Source organism: Ursus americanus, chromosome 23 (assembly GCF_024610735.1).
Source record: "Ursus americanus isolate L20-20 chromosome 23, mUrsAme1.1.p, whole genome shotgun sequence".
In the NCBI taxonomy this organism is placed as follows: Eukaryota; Metazoa; Chordata; class Mammalia; order Carnivora; family Ursidae; genus Ursus; species Ursus americanus.
In genome coordinates this window covers 2,665,999-2,682,535 of record NC_142149.1, presented here as the reverse complement: position 1 = coordinate 2,682,535, position 16,537 = coordinate 2,665,999, and the positions used below count along the sequence as shown (strand labels likewise).

The 16,537-nt window shown below is 59.4% G+C and overlaps 1 protein-coding gene and 1 long non-coding RNA gene across 2 annotated transcripts; one reads left to right on the top strand and one right to left on the bottom strand.

The window, feature by feature from the left end:
* Positions 1 to 606: 606 nt before the first annotated feature.
* CBX8 (chromobox 8) lies at positions 607 to 4,678 on the bottom strand. Its single transcript, XM_045814280.2, has 5 exons — positions 4,512 to 4,678; positions 4,077 to 4,120; positions 3,812 to 3,877; positions 3,629 to 3,695; positions 607 to 3,182 (listed from the first exon to the last, which is right to left on the bottom strand). Exons 1-5 carry the CDS (start codon positions 4,578 to 4,580, stop codon positions 2,295 to 2,297), a joined length of 1,134 nt encoding a protein of 377 aa, XP_045670236.2. The 5' UTR covers positions 4,581 to 4,678; the 3' UTR covers positions 607 to 2,294.
* Positions 2,766 to 6,232, top strand: LOC148107917 (uncharacterized). Its single transcript, XR_015721227.1, has 3 exons — positions 2,766 to 2,890; positions 4,008 to 4,105; positions 5,401 to 6,232. It is a non-coding gene; the product is annotated as an uncharacterized LOC148107917 (long non-coding RNA).
* The last annotated feature ends 10,305 nt before the right edge of the window (positions 6,233 to 16,537 follow it).

Below are 16,537 nucleotides of genomic sequence, written 5' to 3'. Positions count from 1 at the left end.
CACCCCCCAAGTCAGCGTCGCAAGAGCGAGCGGAGAAGACACACACGCACGGCCACGGACAGACGGCGGACAGAGGGGCGGCAGGGGCAGAACCAGGCTGGCCACAGAACGTCGGAAGGAAGGGGCAGAGTTAGCCCCGAGGGAGGGAGGTGGGAGCCAAGGGAGGAAGGGAGGAAGGGAGGAAGGGAGGAAGGGAGAAAGGAAGGCGGCAGCCAGGTAGACACGTGTCCCCGAGTTACCTTCCACTGGGTAACAGACATGTCCCTTCATTGAAGCTTCATCTGAAAATAGCGTCCACATTTTAGTAGATACACTTGGTCAACGGCGCTTCTTTATACAAAGTCTAAAATACCAGTTTTACAAATGTGAGCAGATAAAAATCCCCATTCCAGGGGCTTCTCTTTATAGGCGCAATTCGATATTCAGAAACAAAATCATGTAGTATACCGTCTTCCTCTTTTTTTACCCCCTCTCTTTAAAGGCAAGAAGTCTGGAGGAGAGAGGGAGGCGAGGAGACAGGGAGTGCGGAGGAGAACAAGGCTGGAGTTCCCACCCTGTATCCCCATCCAGAAGCTCCCCCCCAGCCCGGCCCCCCGCCTCGCTCGCCCCGAGTCTGTGCTTCCTCCCGCGCGCAGGGCCCCCACACCCTCCCTAGGCAAGCCGTGGGCAGTCCGATCTTCCTAGCCCTTTAAGGGAGGCGGAGGCCGGGGAGGCCTAAGGATCAGCCCCCGAAAAGAAGGAGGTGTGTGTGTTGGGGGTGGGGGACAGATTTGTGCTTTCGAGTCAAAAGAGGGGCGCGCGTTCTGCGTCCCTGGAGCGCGCGGGGGCGCCCCGGGCCCCGCCGCCGCGCACGGCCTCCCCCGCCGCGGCCGTCTCTTTTCAACTCCCGCTCCTCCCGCCCCCTTTGGCGGAGTTTGAATGTCGAGTTCAAATAGAGAACACTCCGCGAATCGAAAAGGCCTATAAATTACAGCTTTTGCTTTTAAGAAGAGGGGGGGTGAGGAAAAAGCAAAAGTTCTGATGCGCATTCTTGGATGAAAACCTCGCCTCGCCCCTCCTTCCCCTCGCCCGCCGGAGCCGCCGGGGATGCGAATCCTGCCCGGGCCCGAGCCTCCGCCGCACTCCCGGCCAGGCCTCGGCGCGGAGCCCCCGCGCCCAGCCGCGCCCGCCGCCGCGCCTCCCTCCGTGGGTCCCGCAGGGTGGGCCTGTCTGGCCGCGCGTCGGTCCGAGAGCCGAGAGCCGGTGGCCCGCCCTCCCCGAGGGAGGCAGGCTAGTCCAACTCTTCCTGGGAGGTGGGGGCCACTGGCTCTTCTCCTGGCGAGGCTAGAGGACGCGAAAAGGAGAAAGTCCACCCCCGAACACTTTCCCTGTAAAACAACAACGGTCTCGAACTCTGGGCACGGACATGCGATCCTCCCAATTTATCCTGGCATTTCGGGAATGTAAACAGATTCGCTGGGTTTCTTTTCTTTCTGTGGAGTAAGGAAAGGGATCGAGGGAACTGGGAGATTTCATCCACATGACATGCGCACGATCTGATCGGCGTGTCTAACACGCACGTTATCTCCCGTAAAGTGCATTTCCTGATGTGGTCCTGGAGGGATCGGCTGCTCCCCACCCACCTGCAACTTTTTACCTTCAACATCATACACAAAAGTTATTCAAGTGAATACTTCCCCCCCCCAACAGACTTCTCAATCTTAAAAAAAAAAAAAAAAAAAAGGCAAAACACACTGACCCCACCCCCTTTTTTTCTGATTGGGGAGCCAATCTTTTGTTGGTCTGGTGGGCCAATGGGAAGAGAGAAAAAATCCGGGTCCTGCCTTGGTTCCAGGGGTCTGCCATGGGGCTGTGGGAAAAGGGAGGAGGGGTGAGGTGGGTAGGCTGAGTCCCTCCAGACACCATCAGAGGTCCTGTACCCAAGTCCCCAACCTCCTCAGTGCCCCGGGTGGCTGAGGGGCGGCGACTCAGCCCGTCTGCCCCAACTGAACCACACTGAGTCTCTCTCTCTCTCTCTTTCCTTGTTTAAATAAAACAACTTCAAGAGTTGAAATATATATATTTAGATATTTTTTCTTAAATAACATATTTACATCTAATAGAAAATATAACTCTAGAGATAATCTTTCCGACCAAAACTGAGGGGGGGAGGAATGGAGAGGGCTGGGTGTGTGAAGTTAGGGACAGGACCAGCCGGAAGGCCGCCTCCCACCCAGAAATAAAAAGCATTATGCCAAGTTTGCGCTCCCACTCTCTCTCCTGCTCTCTCGTCCTGGGATCACCCACCCAGCAATTCATCTTTTCTCTTTAAAAAAGCCTTGGTCCGTGTTACTTTCCTTAATGGTGACGGTCAAAAAGTTTGAGGTCACGTCGGTGACCACCACCTTCTCCAGGTTGGTCAGAGAGGGACTCCAGGACTCTTCCTCTGGGTCCCCCAGGATTCTGGCCACTGGGATCCTGGCGATGAGGGAGGGCCTTCCCCCCTGGGCCCCCATGTCCCGATACAAGCCCCCCACAGAGCCAGGGGTGCCTGAGCCATGTCGGACCCGGGGGCCACCTGGGTCCAGGGTGCCCTGGCCTCTGGCCTCCAGGAAGGTGGCCCTGTGCTTTATGACCCTGGCCGGAAAGGTGTCCACGGCCAGCTTCCCTGTGGCCTCCGCGGGGCTGGGGCTGGCCACACCGCACTGAGCCAGGTCCGAGTCCTGCCTCCGGGCCAGCTGGATCACGCTGTGGCCAGCTGGGAACTTTCCTGCCCCGGAAGGGGCCTCGTCCAGCTTCCTGCCCTTGAGGTAATCTCCGAGGCCATCACTGGCTTCTCCCAAGGGCCTCTGCGAGGGGTCCAGGAGCTCCTTCCGGGGCTTGGGGCCTCGCTTCTTGGAGCTGTCTCCGGGTGAGCTGGGTTTGTCATCCGTGCGGCTGGCACCCCGCTCCCGCTCGCGCTCCCGCTCCCGCTCGCGCTCCCTCTCCCGCTCTCGGTCCCGGTCCCGAGGGGGCTCCACTCGGCAGGTGCTGCTAGTGCTGCTGCTGCTTCCTGGCGGGGACAGACCCATGTTCCGAAGGCCCTCACGGGCTCGGGAAGTAGAAGCCAGGTCCTGGGGGGAGCGTCCAGGGTAGGGGATCCGGATGCCCCGGGCCGAGTCACTTCGGAACTCGTAGGTTTTGGCCTTTGCCTTGGCCTGGGCCTGCAGGAGAGAAGGCATGTCAAAAGCAGAGCAAGGCCCACTACCCTCCAGGGCTCCTCCCCCAGCGGGGGGCCTCCCTGCTTCACCCTCTGATGCCTCAGAATTTCTATATGGGTGGGGGTGGGGCTTAGGGGCAGCAGTCTGGGGGAAGTGGTAGAGAATCGTCTGGAAGCAGCCATTTGCAGCAAGCACACTGCCTGCTGGTACTGGATTATATGTCTATTCGGGATGGCTGTGGGCACAGTTCTAGTGTGGCTCAGCCCCTGTCCCCAAGACACCCCTTGGCGCTGCCACTGACCTGGTGACAGCCTGTCTGGGGACTCCTTCCTACATTATAAATAAGCAACATGAGTGGACACCCCAAAGGTCCATAAGGCCTCAGGGACCCCTTCCCAAAAAACTCACACTCCAACATTGCTGCCCACCACTGGGCACTGCCATCTTACCTTGAGGAGGAAGGTTTTGGGTTTGGGTCCTCGCTTTTTGGGGCCATAGAGCTCCATCTCCCGTTCCCTAGAGACAGGAAGGAGAAAGAAAAGGGGGTGTGTGAGTAAAGAATCTAGTGGGACTCCAGTCCAGGCTGGACCCGTGTCCCTAAGTGAAAGTCTGAGGCTTGAAAGGGCCTGTACCTTTCCTCAAAGGCTGCGAGCAGGCGAGCGTCCAGAATGTTTTCTTCGGGTTCCCATGTGCTGTACCTAGAGGGAATCAGGAAGAAGTGGGCGTCAGTCCCGGGAACAGGGAAAGAGCGGCGGGTGTGTGTGTGTGTGTGTGTGTGCGCGCGTGTCTAACTTTTCTTGTTGCATTGTGTTGTATTTCAACGTAAAGGGAAAAAGAGGAAGAAAGAAACCTCCCGAACAACAGTCTGGGGTTGAGAATTGCATATAACCTACTTACTTCTGCGACCAGCCCTTCCATTTCACGAGGTATTCCATGCGTCCCTGCGGATGCAAAGGGGAAAATGTGTGTGTGCAAGGGGAGAAATGCACGACGAGGACACAAGAAATACATGCAAAAAATGCATGCACCGAATGAATGCGCGAAATCCCATCGCGAAAGGCACGCGCTCGCTGCACCACCCCTGCACGAAACGCTGCACAAAGTGCATGCACCGGCATTCACCCCCCCCCACCCCGCCCCCCACCCATGCAATCTGTGCATCGCTGCAAGTCTAAGGAAGGCGCTTGGGCTCAGAGCCGCCGCCGCCGCCGCCACGGCCGCGGCCGCTGCTGGGACCTGGGGGAAGGGAAGCTGGGCTGCAGCAGGGGGAGGGAACCCAGGCCGGGAGGGGAGGGCTCGGCCAGCCTCGGTCCGAGGCCCGGAGGTACCTACTTTCCGTATGCGCCGCTTCAGGAGGGCTTCGGCCGCGAACACCCGCTCCCCCACCGCTGAAAGCTCCATGTTGACTCGCCGCTTCCCCCCTTGGCCGCTTCCAGGAGCAGAAAAGCAGCAGCCAGCGCACGACAGACCATAATACTCTCCCGCTGACGTCAGTTCTCCTCCCCCTCCCGCGCGCCCGCTCCCCCCTCCCCTCCCGCCCCGCGCTTCCTCCGACCCCACGTGTTGCTAACGACGTTGCTAAAGCGGAGCGGCTGGGGCCTGCGCCCCTGCGTGCTGATTGGGCGAGCTCCGGGCCACGCCCCTCTCCCTTTCTCCCCCGCGTTGCTACGTGACCCGCGTTCCAATCGCCAGGGGGCGGAGTCCGAGGCTACTCCAGAGACAGAGCGCGAGGGGGTGGGGGCCGCCGCCGGAAGTGACATAGCGGGGAGGGCGGGCTCGGCCGCTGTCAGTCTGCGGGGCTGCCGAGGGGGCCGTCAACCCTCTGTCCTCGCTGGGGCCCCCTCCCCCGCCACCAAGTTGTCTCTCCGGTGCTCAGCGTCCCCCAGGGCTCTCGCTGGGACCCCCGTGGTGGTGTCAGCCAGGCCCCGCCCCCTCGGCAGACCCCTGCCGCCCCACCCCCACCGCCCGGAGTCGCGCCCTCCCCTCCCCCCCAAGCCGCCGCCCGCGCAGCACAATGCACAATGCACAGGTGCTGGGGCGCAGCGGGCCGCACCGGTACCCCGAAAGCCAACCTCGCGACCTGGACCCGCTCCCCTCCTGGCCTGCTCCCCGCTTCCCCACACCCGACCCTCAGTCTCCATGACAACGGCCTCCCCCACCACCGCCAGCCCCATCCCGCTAACAAATCAATGTGCCTGTGTCTCTGTCTCCTGTCGCGCAGCCCTGCCCTCGGCCACCCTCCGGGCCCTGCGAGTCGAGCTGGGCTCCAGCGCTCGCTCCCAGCTCGGAAGCCGAATGCAGACCTAGTGGGCACCCGCTGTTCCCGCCCCAGCCTTCCCGCGCCCCAGGACCCCGCGGGGGACGTCGAGCGCCTTCTTCCAGCCCCGGAGCCGTCCGCGATGCCCGCAGCCACCTGCCCCTGCCGCCAGTCCGTGCTGCTTGTCCCCGCCAGGCCCCGGCCCCGCACGTCGCCAGCCCCAACCCTTTGCCCGGAGTCTGGGTGTGTTGGGGGAGGGCATGCACGACCACCAAGGCAGAGCCTGGAGCTTGGCTGAGGTTGGGACGAGTGACTATGGGGGCGTCCCGCTCCCCGAGGGCCCAGGCGACCTGCGGGGCCTGTGCTGTGCACTTCCTGTCCACGGCTCTTCCCGACGGGCGCAGCAGACACTCGGCCAGAGAACCCCGAGCGGGAAGTGGGAGGGGGTGTCGCGGAGTCCAGTGCTGCTTGAGGGACAGGGGCTCACGGGCGAAGATAGCAGGTCCAGGAACCGGGGGCGAGGACCGGGCCACGGATGCCTTGCGTGCGCACACACACGCACGCACAGACGCTTTTGCTCAGCTCGCGGTGACCCTTGGCTGGGGCGGCGGCGGTGACAGCCTAAAGCAAGGCCCAGCTCCCCCCGACCCTTTTCTCTTACCGCCCAAGCTGCAAGTCACAGCACCCACTCCTTGGAAACCACGATTTAGTTAAAACATCGGTAATAAACTTGACTGGAAGCGATTTCCCTTGTCGAGGGATAGGGTGGGAGAATAGGGGGAAAGAGAGAGAGAGAACGAGAAAGAGAGAGAGAGAAGGCGAGCCAAGGAGTCTGACTCGAAAGGACAGGAAGCCCAGAGCGGAAAACTGGCCTCCTGTCCAAAGTTAGGTGCGCGGCGGGCGGCGGGCGCGAGGCGGTCCTGGGCTAGCGGGACAGGCGCGGCTCCGAGCCCACCTTCCCTCTCACTCCCCGCCCCCGCCCCTGGAAACGCGGGGTTCCAGGTTTTGGCCTTGCTCCCAAACTTTACAAGGTGGGCGCTGGGTGAACAGCCCCATCTCTGGCCGTTCTGTCTTAACGAACAGCGAGTTGGCGACGGCCAGATCGCCCCGCCGACCCGCGCGGGCCGCCCGCGAGAGGCCGCCGACGGCCGTGTCCTTAATCATAAAAAGTCATTCCCGGTAACAAATGGTTTCGTTGGCCGGTGCCAGCGATACAGCTGTTTCTGTTTAAGCTTAAATACTTTCCAACAGTTTGGGCAGTAAAAATAAAGTCGGCCTCAGCCGCCTATAAGTGTCTGGTTTCCCCGCCCAGAGAAAGCCCACCCTCCGCCCCGGGCCCGGGTCGCACTGCATGCCCCGCCTGCCCCCTCTTGGAATCCGCCGGCTGCCGTGGGCGATGCTGCCGGACTGCCCTGGCCCCGCACCAGCCGCCGGAGGAGGATCGAGGGCCACCTTGGAGGCCGGAGGGGAGCCTAAGCCGAGCAGCCGAAGGACCAGACCCGCCTCGCCTCCCGCCCTCCCCCCACCCCTCGGAGGCTGCCTGCGCCCGCAATGAGTGGCGGTTTCCCTTCAGATAGGGTTTCTGGAGCCCTGTCCCAGGGAGTTGTGTTTGCGTTGGGTGCCTTCACAGACCCGGAGCTTGCTCCAGGCGTGCAGAGGTCGATGGTTTCAGTTTCATGCTGAAAAAGTTAGTGTTCCTCCTCCCTCCCAGGGTTTCTCTTCTTTCCTTCTTTTTTCTTTTCCTTCCTTCATCCCTTCCTTCCTTTCCATCCTTCCCTTCCTTTCTTCCTTCCTTGCTTTCCTACCTTCCTTTCCCCTTCCTTCTCTCTCCTTTCATCCCTCCCTCCCTTTCTCTCTCTCTCTTTTCCTTCTTTGCCTACATGCCTTGGGAGCTTGAAGTGGGGAAATGCAAACCCTGGTGTGGCTATGCACAGTCCCCTCCTCTGGGGGGGTACTGAGAAATGTTCCCCTTGCTTTCTTGCTGCACCTTTCTGCCTTTCTTTATGCCCGGTAGTGAAAACTCTTGTTCTGAACAAAATTATCGCTTGCGAGGTGTCTGAGTTTGCAAACATCGGGAATTGTTCCTGCAGAGCCCACAGCAAAGACAGAACTCAGCCCAGAGGGAACAAGAGATACAGAATAACCTGAGACCAGACTGAGTCCCGTTCTTTTCATCAGCACACTCACTCTTGCCTCCCAATCAAAGCAAACCCCCAAGGTTGCAGAGAGTGGAAAAACGGGTCGCTGAGCGACCTCAGCTCCGGGAAGGTTTGAAGACTGAGAGGTATCAGTCTGAGAAATGGTCTTGTAGTGGGGCAGGACCCAGAGCTGGGGCCTCCCTGGTGGGCACTGAGGATGCCTGTATGTGCCAGGAGAGGGCAGTAGCCATGGGGGCTGTGGAGGGGTCATTCTGGCAGAGCGGGCAAGGGTTCTTTCAAACTGGTCAGCTGGTGCCACTGTCTTAGAAACCAGGAGAACAGGGAACCTAGTCCCCACTTTTTTACCGAATGTCCCTTCCTGAATCATTCAACTTTCGCCACCTACCTTCTTTCCTCCACACAACTACTTTCCTCTTTCAAAGTTAGATAATTGCTTTTCCCGTGTGCACTCCTGGGAGTAAACAAAACAAAGTTTCAAAGAACAAGAACCCTCTGCTTTTAATTCCACTTCTCCGCTGCCCTAGGCTGCGGCTGTCAGGTTGGAGTGCGCAGCCTCTGCAGTAAATAAGGTAACTGCTTCCTATTACTTTAGCCCCATATGGCTGCAATTTGAGTGTCTTTGGAGACAGTGCTTGTGTTGGGGCGGGGGGCAAGGGGGAGTGAAAGTGGAAATCAAATGCTCTCAGATCGCATTTTTATGAAGGAAATTGTCGGCGATTCTCTTAGCAGCCTTCCCTCAACCCCTAGTTTCTGAGATGAGCTGCCCTGTTCCTTTGTTTACGGAAACACAGGCGCCCGCCCACCTCGGGACACCTGCTTCCCCAACCCCTGGGTCTCTTGCCCAATTCTGCACTGCTTTTGGTGACCTGGGCATACAGTCCCACTGTCCATTCCGACAAAGGACCTCTAGCCTGCTCCCCACACCTGAGAGCCAGCCTAGCCATCCGCCCCAGTTTCTGGAAGGTGCTCCCACACCACACTCCACGTCACAGTCTCATTTGAGCCTGGAGGCCACCCCAGGGCCAGGGGACATCTTAGGCCTCCCTGTGCCCGCTGCCAATGGACTCGATGTCCGGGGAGGGAGGCCCGAGGCTGGCGGGGTCCGAGGGAAGGAAGGGGAGGAGAAAGCTGGGCAAGGCGCTTGGCTCCTGGGTTGCCGGCCAGACCAGCAAGCCCGAGCGCGTCCTCTAGCTGGAGGGTGAGGCCGGGCCTCAGCTCGTTCACTGGGAGCAGTTCAGCTCCGCGGCTTGGCGGGCGTCGGATCTGCCTGGTCTTGGCCACGACGCGGGCGGATTTGGAACCCAATCGTTCCCTTCAGGAACAATGGTGGGGCCAGCTCTGAAGCGAGCACGGGTGGCTCTGAAGCATGGCCGGGTGGGATGTGGTCTCATGTGCCGCAACAGGGACCGGGGGCTTACTTTCCGTGGCCCCAGAATCTGACGGGCATCTTTAGCCTCTGTCTCCCCCACGCCCAAGCCAGGGCCTGAACCTGCACGGCACTGATATCCTGCTACTGGGGGAAGCTGCAGGGGTGACCCAACCCCCTGAGAGAGGTCCTGACAACCGGACGGGACACGCTGGCCAATGACTGGAGGTGAGGCTGCCGGGCGTCGGCCTGAGCTGTCCCTACTTCCCGTGAACTCCCCGGAGCAGGAAGGGGAAGCAGGAAGTGCCACCCCTTTGTCCCACTTTCTCCTCCCTCGTAGACCTTCAGACCATCCTTGTTAGAGAAACGCTAGAACACGCGGCACAGGATAAGAGGGGGGCTGACCATGTTCCGAGAATTACCCACAAGCCTGCACATACCTGAGGAGCCACATAACCTTTGAGTTTGGCCCCCCAAAAGCACAGGAGGTGAAATCAAGCCCCCTGATGCTCCCTCCATAGGAGGAACAGCGGCCACTCAGAGGCAGGTGGCATCCCTTGAACACTTGTTGTGTGGCATGGGGAGGATACCAGTTAAGATTCCTAACAACCGGGGAAGATCAAGTCCATTGTTCCCATCTTACAGATGAGGCACACTGAGGCACAGTGAGGCCAAGTAAGCTGCCCAGGAGCACACAGCAGGTGTTCTGCTTGAGAGGTCCTAAGTCTAATACTCCACATCAGGGCTTTGGACCCTCTGGACATTTCAACTCCTCCAGGGCTTAAGGAAAGAATTTAAGTTAAGAAAGAGCCCATGGAACCTCCTGGGGTGGCCATAGATGAAGCCAGGGGTCTCATCACCAGAATCAGCAGCCTCGTCCTGCTAAGTAGGGATACTGCTCTGGGACCTTAGCAAAAAAGATGAGACTGGAACAACAGAAGTGGGAAGGAGTTCTAGCAGCCCAGTCAACTGGGCTCCAGGCTAGATGTTGGCGGAGGTCTTTGTTTTCCCTTCATCATAGAGCACGGTGGCTAAAATTGTGGGCTCTAGGGCCAGCCTGCCTGGATTCAAATCCGCTTACTAGGCGTGTGCCCTTGTGCAAGTTACTTAACCACTCTGTACTTCAGTTACCCTAACTATAAAAAACAAGAGAGTATTCACATGCCTACCCCACAGGGTGGATAGGAGCGTTCATTGTCAGGCACAGGTAAACGCTGACATTATTAGTTAAGGTTTTTGCTATTATTGGTGCTGTGGGACCAGGTCAAATTAATAGGAACCGGTGAGTCTGGTTTAGGTGACACCCCCCCACACACACAGGGTCAGCCTGAGCTGTCCCTAACTTCCCGTGAGGGGCACACACGAAGAGGGAGCTGGGTGCTCATCGGCCCTTTGGGGAAAACTGACTGTGTACCCCTCAGACAGTGTAGACTGGCCCCTTAGGGCACCTGCTCCAGGACGCATCCCACCAAGGGGGCTCCCTGAGAACCGCACCCGAGGCCCCTCGCAGTGTGGAGGCCAGGCACACTGCGGGTGCCTGGAGGCGGAAGCACGCGCACAGCGCCAGAGCTCGCACGCATGCGCTCCTGTGCGCCGCAGGGTGGGCCCCCCCCAAATCCTCTCCAGAAGATCGCCTGGTGCTACTTGCGAAATCCAGCTCCGGGAGCCAGGAGGCACCCTTGGCCGGTGGGGTGCACGGGAGAGATGGCTCTGAGGTGGGCGGGAAAGCCGAGCGGCTGCACCCCCTGTACCGGTCTCCAGGGGTGGAAGCCATACGGGGGGCGGGTGGGTCCGGGCGTTGGGTTCCCGCCGCTCCTGTAGAAGGGGTTCAGACCGGACGGTCTAGGCGCAGCGGGGCAAGACTGCGAGAGGCAGGAGGGCGGCGGCGTGTGGCGGCAGAGCAGCCTGAGACAGGTGGGTGGCTTAGGGGTCAAGGCTTTGGAGCCCCATCCAAGAGGAGAGCACTACCCGAAGTCTCTTGGCCTGGGAGGTCCCGAGCGCGTGCACTCTGCTGCTGCGTCCGCGCTGGCACTGACGGCTCGACCCATTGACAGCAGCCTGTGATTCAGGATGCCCCAGGTGGCGAGTCTGACCCCGGATTCTGTGTGCACGGAGACGTAGCTGGCCTCGCCGTTACGCGGCACACGGTCCCTGTACGCCCCCTCCCCTCTCCTGACCCTACCCATCCGGGAGGCAGGGAGCACGCACCCTCCCAAGGGAAGACACCGAGGCGAGGCTGGCCGGCCGAGGATTACCGGCACCAGAGCCTGGGCTCAGTGAGGTCTCCTGCCTCCCTTGAACCCGGGTTCCGCCAGAGTTGGCACTTCGGTAGCCAGACTTGCTAGTCCGCTGGTCACCGCCTCCTCCTCTCCACCCCCCCCACACACACACAACGGGCTCTCTCCGCCCTGGGGAAGTTGTGGGGACGCCTGGGACTCCGTCTGGAGCTTCACGTTCTTTCTCGCTTCCTACCTCGCCCCCAAGCGGAAGGAATTGAAGTGACTTTTTCCTGGGACTCCGGGGACCTCAAGGAGTTCCAAACTGGAGGTCCCTCAGCCAGTGCCACTCCTTATTTGGTTGTCTACGCTGAAAAGAGCCCCAGTCCAGCCTCCCCTTTTAGAGGTCAGAAAAACCGAGGGGCGGAATGCCGGGTCATTCGAGGAGGCACAAGTTGGGGATCTCCCGAGCAACCTGGGGGAGCAGAGGCGTCTGCTGGCGCGCCTCCCTCCGCGGGACTGGGCAGAGCGGGGACTGCGGTGGGTGAGCGGCAAACCCCGGGGGTAGACGTCGTGATTCGACGGAGAAAACGCGGCAGTGCCCGCGTGGGTCCCGCCTTCTCTCTGATGGACCGCAGCGGAACTGGGCGTCCTCGGTCCGGATCGGTGCCTCTCCTTGCAGCCCCGCGCCGGGGCTCCCGCGGTGCACCCCCAGCCTTTGCCCCGGGGCGGGGGGACGCTGTCCGGGGCCGGACAAAGCCGGGCGGGCGTCGAGGCGCTGCGACCAGAGCGCGCCGGCTCCGCGCACGCCCAGAAGCCGCGTTGCCGGTTCCGGGGCTGCCGGAAAGCGCGCGGCCAGCGGCGGCTCCGTCCCCGCGCAAGCGCCTCACTGCCCGGGCGAGACCCAGGTCTCCCCGGCTGCCCTCGGCCGCGGGCTGGCTCAGCCCCCGGGGCAAAGCGCAGACGGCCACTCGGGCCGGGACAGCCTAGCGGGAGAGCCCGGACGCCTTTCCTCTCTGCAGATGAATGCCTCAGACCCGCTTCCCCGCCCTTCTCTAGGAAATCAAATTCAGGGAACGTGGTACCGTATTTACCCGCACAACTTCCTCCCTTGACATTTTGCACTCTCGAAGTTGGGGCACCAGTAATTATGCAAACATCTGGGGCTGTCCTGCGCCGCTACCCGGAACCGTTCTTATTCATCTTGAAAGCCGCACTCCCTCATTTGCATAATAATGGCTTATCTAGAATAACACAGCAATCAGAGGCAAAATTAATTTTCTTTTCTTCAGCTAGTCCTTGAGATCCAGCAAACAGAGGCTTAAAGCAAGAAAACCTGATTTTGTGGAGAGTGTGGGGTTCTTGACCTGGGCCGGGGAGAGTTGAAGTTTAGAGTAGTGGTAATTAAAGGCTGAGTTTCTATTATTTTTCTAGTGTCAGCCTTGGAGTTTTGCTACTTTTTTGGCCAAACGGGTGAAGGGCTGAGCCACTGTGAGAGCCGCCAAGGACACTCAATCTATCCCTCCACTCGTCATGGGAGGTTGGGTGGCTCCAGAAACAGAGTCAGCATGACTGTGGAGGGGGGTATTGGAGGCAGACTTTGAAGGTAAAGCGGGGGAGAAGGTAGACCCCGGCCGCTATGGATTAAGGAGGTGCCTGGCCAACCAGTACTCTGGGCCTCTGGTCTGGTCCCACCAGAATTCAGTTCCCCACACTTTGGACAGATCAGAGGAAGCACTTCCTTGCTCTGAGATTGTCGCCCTGCTGACTGGGGCAGAAGTCTTTGAATTCAAAGCAGGGGAAAAAAATGGGGGTGTGTGGGTGGTGGAGAGGGCATTATGTGGAGGAAACATCTTTTATACATTAAAAAATCTTTTTGATCCTTTTTAATATGAAGAGTGGGAGGGAGAAAATCCACAAATAAATATGGTAAATGAATTTGTACCAGAATTGTGATCGCGGGGCTACTTTCAGGGCGATTCTGGGCTCCGGAAGATCTTTGCTGCAGAGCTAGTGCCCGAAGAGGCCACTGTCTCCCCTCCCCCAGTAGACAGTGCAGAGAAGGAGCACAGCGCAAAAGGGCGGGAGACCCGCCCATGACCCCGCATCCTGCTGCGGACAAGAACTCCCTATCTCTTCCCAAAAGATGCACGTTTTATGTTTATTAAGGAGGTGGTGGCGACTCAGGCTTGCCACCAAGATGCCACCATCGCAGTCACTTCTTATAAAATAATTCTTAAGTTCCTTTCAAAATCAGGGTTGTAGGAGCAAAGTAGATTAGGAATTGCTTTGAGGTGGAGCAACCTGCAGAGATGGGCCGACAGGAGGGGAAAACGGGCAGAGAATTAGTCCCACCGGGGAAGGACTGGCCATTTCAGCAGGAAGGAGGGACTGGGGGGGGGGGGTGCAGGAGTGGCTGTCTCTGGAGACTGGGGGCTGCTGGAGTGGGACAGGGAGTCCTCGCTCCGTCTCCTTCTGTGTGCATTCATGCTTCCTTTTAGATGCCGTTTCTATCCTGACTTCTTCACGCCTTCCCAGGTGGTGCAGACCGACCTCAGAGGTATCCTGTTCTTTCCAGCGATGTGGGAGCGACCACAGCTTCTTCCCTGGGGGGAAGGCCACCCCTAGAATGCCCGAGCAAAGATATTCGGGCCGCCCCCGAGACTTTTCCTAGCTGCAGAACGCAGGGGAGTTGCGATCCCAGGCCTCCCCGTCACAGTCCCAGCCTCAGTTTCTCCTTTTCGGAGACTAGGGAGGACACGGAATGAAGAGTAGAGGAAGGCGCCAGCTAAGCGCATTGCAAGGCGTTGTCACTTGTAAGCTTCCGAAAGCTCTTAAGTTTGCAGGAGAAGGTCCCCAGCCGACCTCGTTCTCCCGCCCGCTCCGGATGTTCTAGCAGCCTCCGGGTGGTGACTCCCAGAGCTCTACTCCCCATTCCCGCCTGCCCCCAAGCGAGGAGGGGAGGTTAGACCTCTTGGGCCCGCAAGCAGCCTCTCCTCCTGCGGGGGGCGCCGCCGGGCCTGCAAGGGCTGGAGGAACGGCTTCGTTTGCCCCAGAGCGGGAGCCAGCTGGGCCCCTGAGCGCCGCGAACACAGAACAGCCCACGCGGAAGGGGGCGCTGCGGTAGCGGCCGGAAGGGCGCAGGCGGGCTGGGGGTGCGAGGTGCAGGCTTGGGGCCCTGGAGCCGCCATCGCAGGCCCCCGTGCGGCGCGGCCCGGGTGCGGGGCGGCGGGTGGGAAGCTCTCCTCCCTGAGTCGGGAATTTCTAAGAGCAAATCCCTGAGTCCGGCCAGGCGAAAAGTTCGCCGCCCACTTGTCCCCGCTCGGGCCGCGCGCTCCTGTCCAGATGAAATGCAGAGGGTGGGCGCAGTGGGCACGGGGGACCGCGGGGTCCAGCGGGGCTTTACCCGCGCCCGCACCACTCAGCAGCGCCCGGGATTGGGGGTGAGCTGGTGGCCACGCGGGGATGCGAGTCGGAAGGAGAGGGTGTGCCACGAACAAGCGTGGGGGAAGAGAAGGGGAGGAAGGGTGCGGAAATGGAAGAGAGACACCTTGGGGGAAATGGATCTGAGCCGCAGACTTAGCTTCTTCCTCTCCCTATCCACCGTCCCTCAGGGACTGAGCGCCTGTGGGCTAACCCCGGTGTCCTCTCCCGCTGAGGCTCTCAACCCTGCCTCGCCCCTGTTCCAAGTTCAGAGGAATCCAGGGAAGCCCCTCCAGGGCTTGCACATTGCAAGATCAGATTCTTCTCTGGAAAATCAGTATTCCCACCTGCCAAATGGTCAAATTCTTTCCCATTTTGTTTGCTTGACCGGCACCTGTAATGGACTCACATAGAGAGGATTTTGAGTTGTGGGAAAGCAGGACTCCATACTACACACACACACACACACACACACACACACACACACACACACACACACTGCTGTTTTTCCAAGATGAGGAAAGGGTCCCAGGCTGATTCCTAGAGTAAGGCACTACTTCTTCCAGCCTCTGTGGTGCAGGCAGCGACTATTCCTGGAGGGAAGGATGCTAGGGAAGCCAGCCTAGAGGTAGAATGCTGGGTCCTGGGAGGCAGCAAGGGGTGGGGCAGGGTGAGGGTGGAGCCATGCAGAAGCAGGAGAGGCTGACAGGAGGAATTTTCGGGAGGATAGGGAGGAGGCTGGAGCTGATATCCACCAGACGACTGCCCAGGGGAGCCTGCTGGGGAGGGTTTGCGAGTACCTATTTCTATGTGGATCAAATGTACACGATGTTTTACGGTCATTTGTATCCCAGAGCCTGGTGCTCAGCCCGGCACAAGAGGATCTGCTGGAATCAGTGGGAGTGGACAGGTGCAGCTACCATCCACTGTGCAAGGGCTCCATGGCAAGCTCTGTACTGGATGCATCCCATACCCGTCACTTCTACTCCTCATCACAGCCCTTAGAGGGAGGCTTTATTAACTACATCTGAAGATGGGGAAACCAGCTCAGAGAGCTTAAGTAACTTGACAGTGACCAAGTTCAGCCACAGGACAGGGCTGGACCTAAGTCTGTCACCCAGGAGTTGAGGGCCTAAGAGGAGATTCTGGGGTCGCTCTCCCTGGTGTGGAACCAGGCTCCACAGGGAAGCGGGTATGGCCTTGCTGCTGCTCTGAGTTGTGGGGTTTGGCATGAGAGAGCCGGGATGGGGGGCTTGTCACTGGTTCTTGGACTGCCTAGATTCTGGCAAGACCAGCACCCCAGCAGCCTGGAGCCAGAATCTGACAGAGTTTTCCTGTCTCTAGTCCCCATCCTTCCCAATCGCCCTGACAGAGTGACTGGCTGCCATCAATGACTGTCAGTTCCAAGCGCTGGAACAGCCAGTTAGGCTGCCACCGCGGACTCCCTCCATGCACCTGCTGCGGGGCGCCTGGGCTCCTAAGCCATGCTGATAAGAAAGGCTGTGCCCAGGCTACCATTGAGATGCATCTGCATAATCCAGAAACCGGGGGATTGGGAATTAAAAGGTCTGGGTCCAGCTCTGAGCTTGCTCTTTCCTGGCTAGCTGAGTTACCTTGGGCAAGTCAGTTTCTTTCTCCTGATTTCAGCTTCTCCCTAGAAAATGATCATTCGAAGCCAGCTAGCCTTAAAGCAGTGTCTAGTCTCCACATTCCATACATGTGGGGTCGTTCAGGCAGGGTTATTGGGATTCTGGAACCTTTAGAAAATACTTGTTAACCATGGATAGCTGACCACTGGTCCATCACCTCAGCCAGCACACAAAAACCCTGGAGGGTGAGACTGTCTGGAAAGCATGGGGACTCCTACCGAGAGCAGGTGCATTCCTGTCCCAGCTGTGCCAGTATCAGTTTCAGTTTCCCCAACGATGATGCCAGGC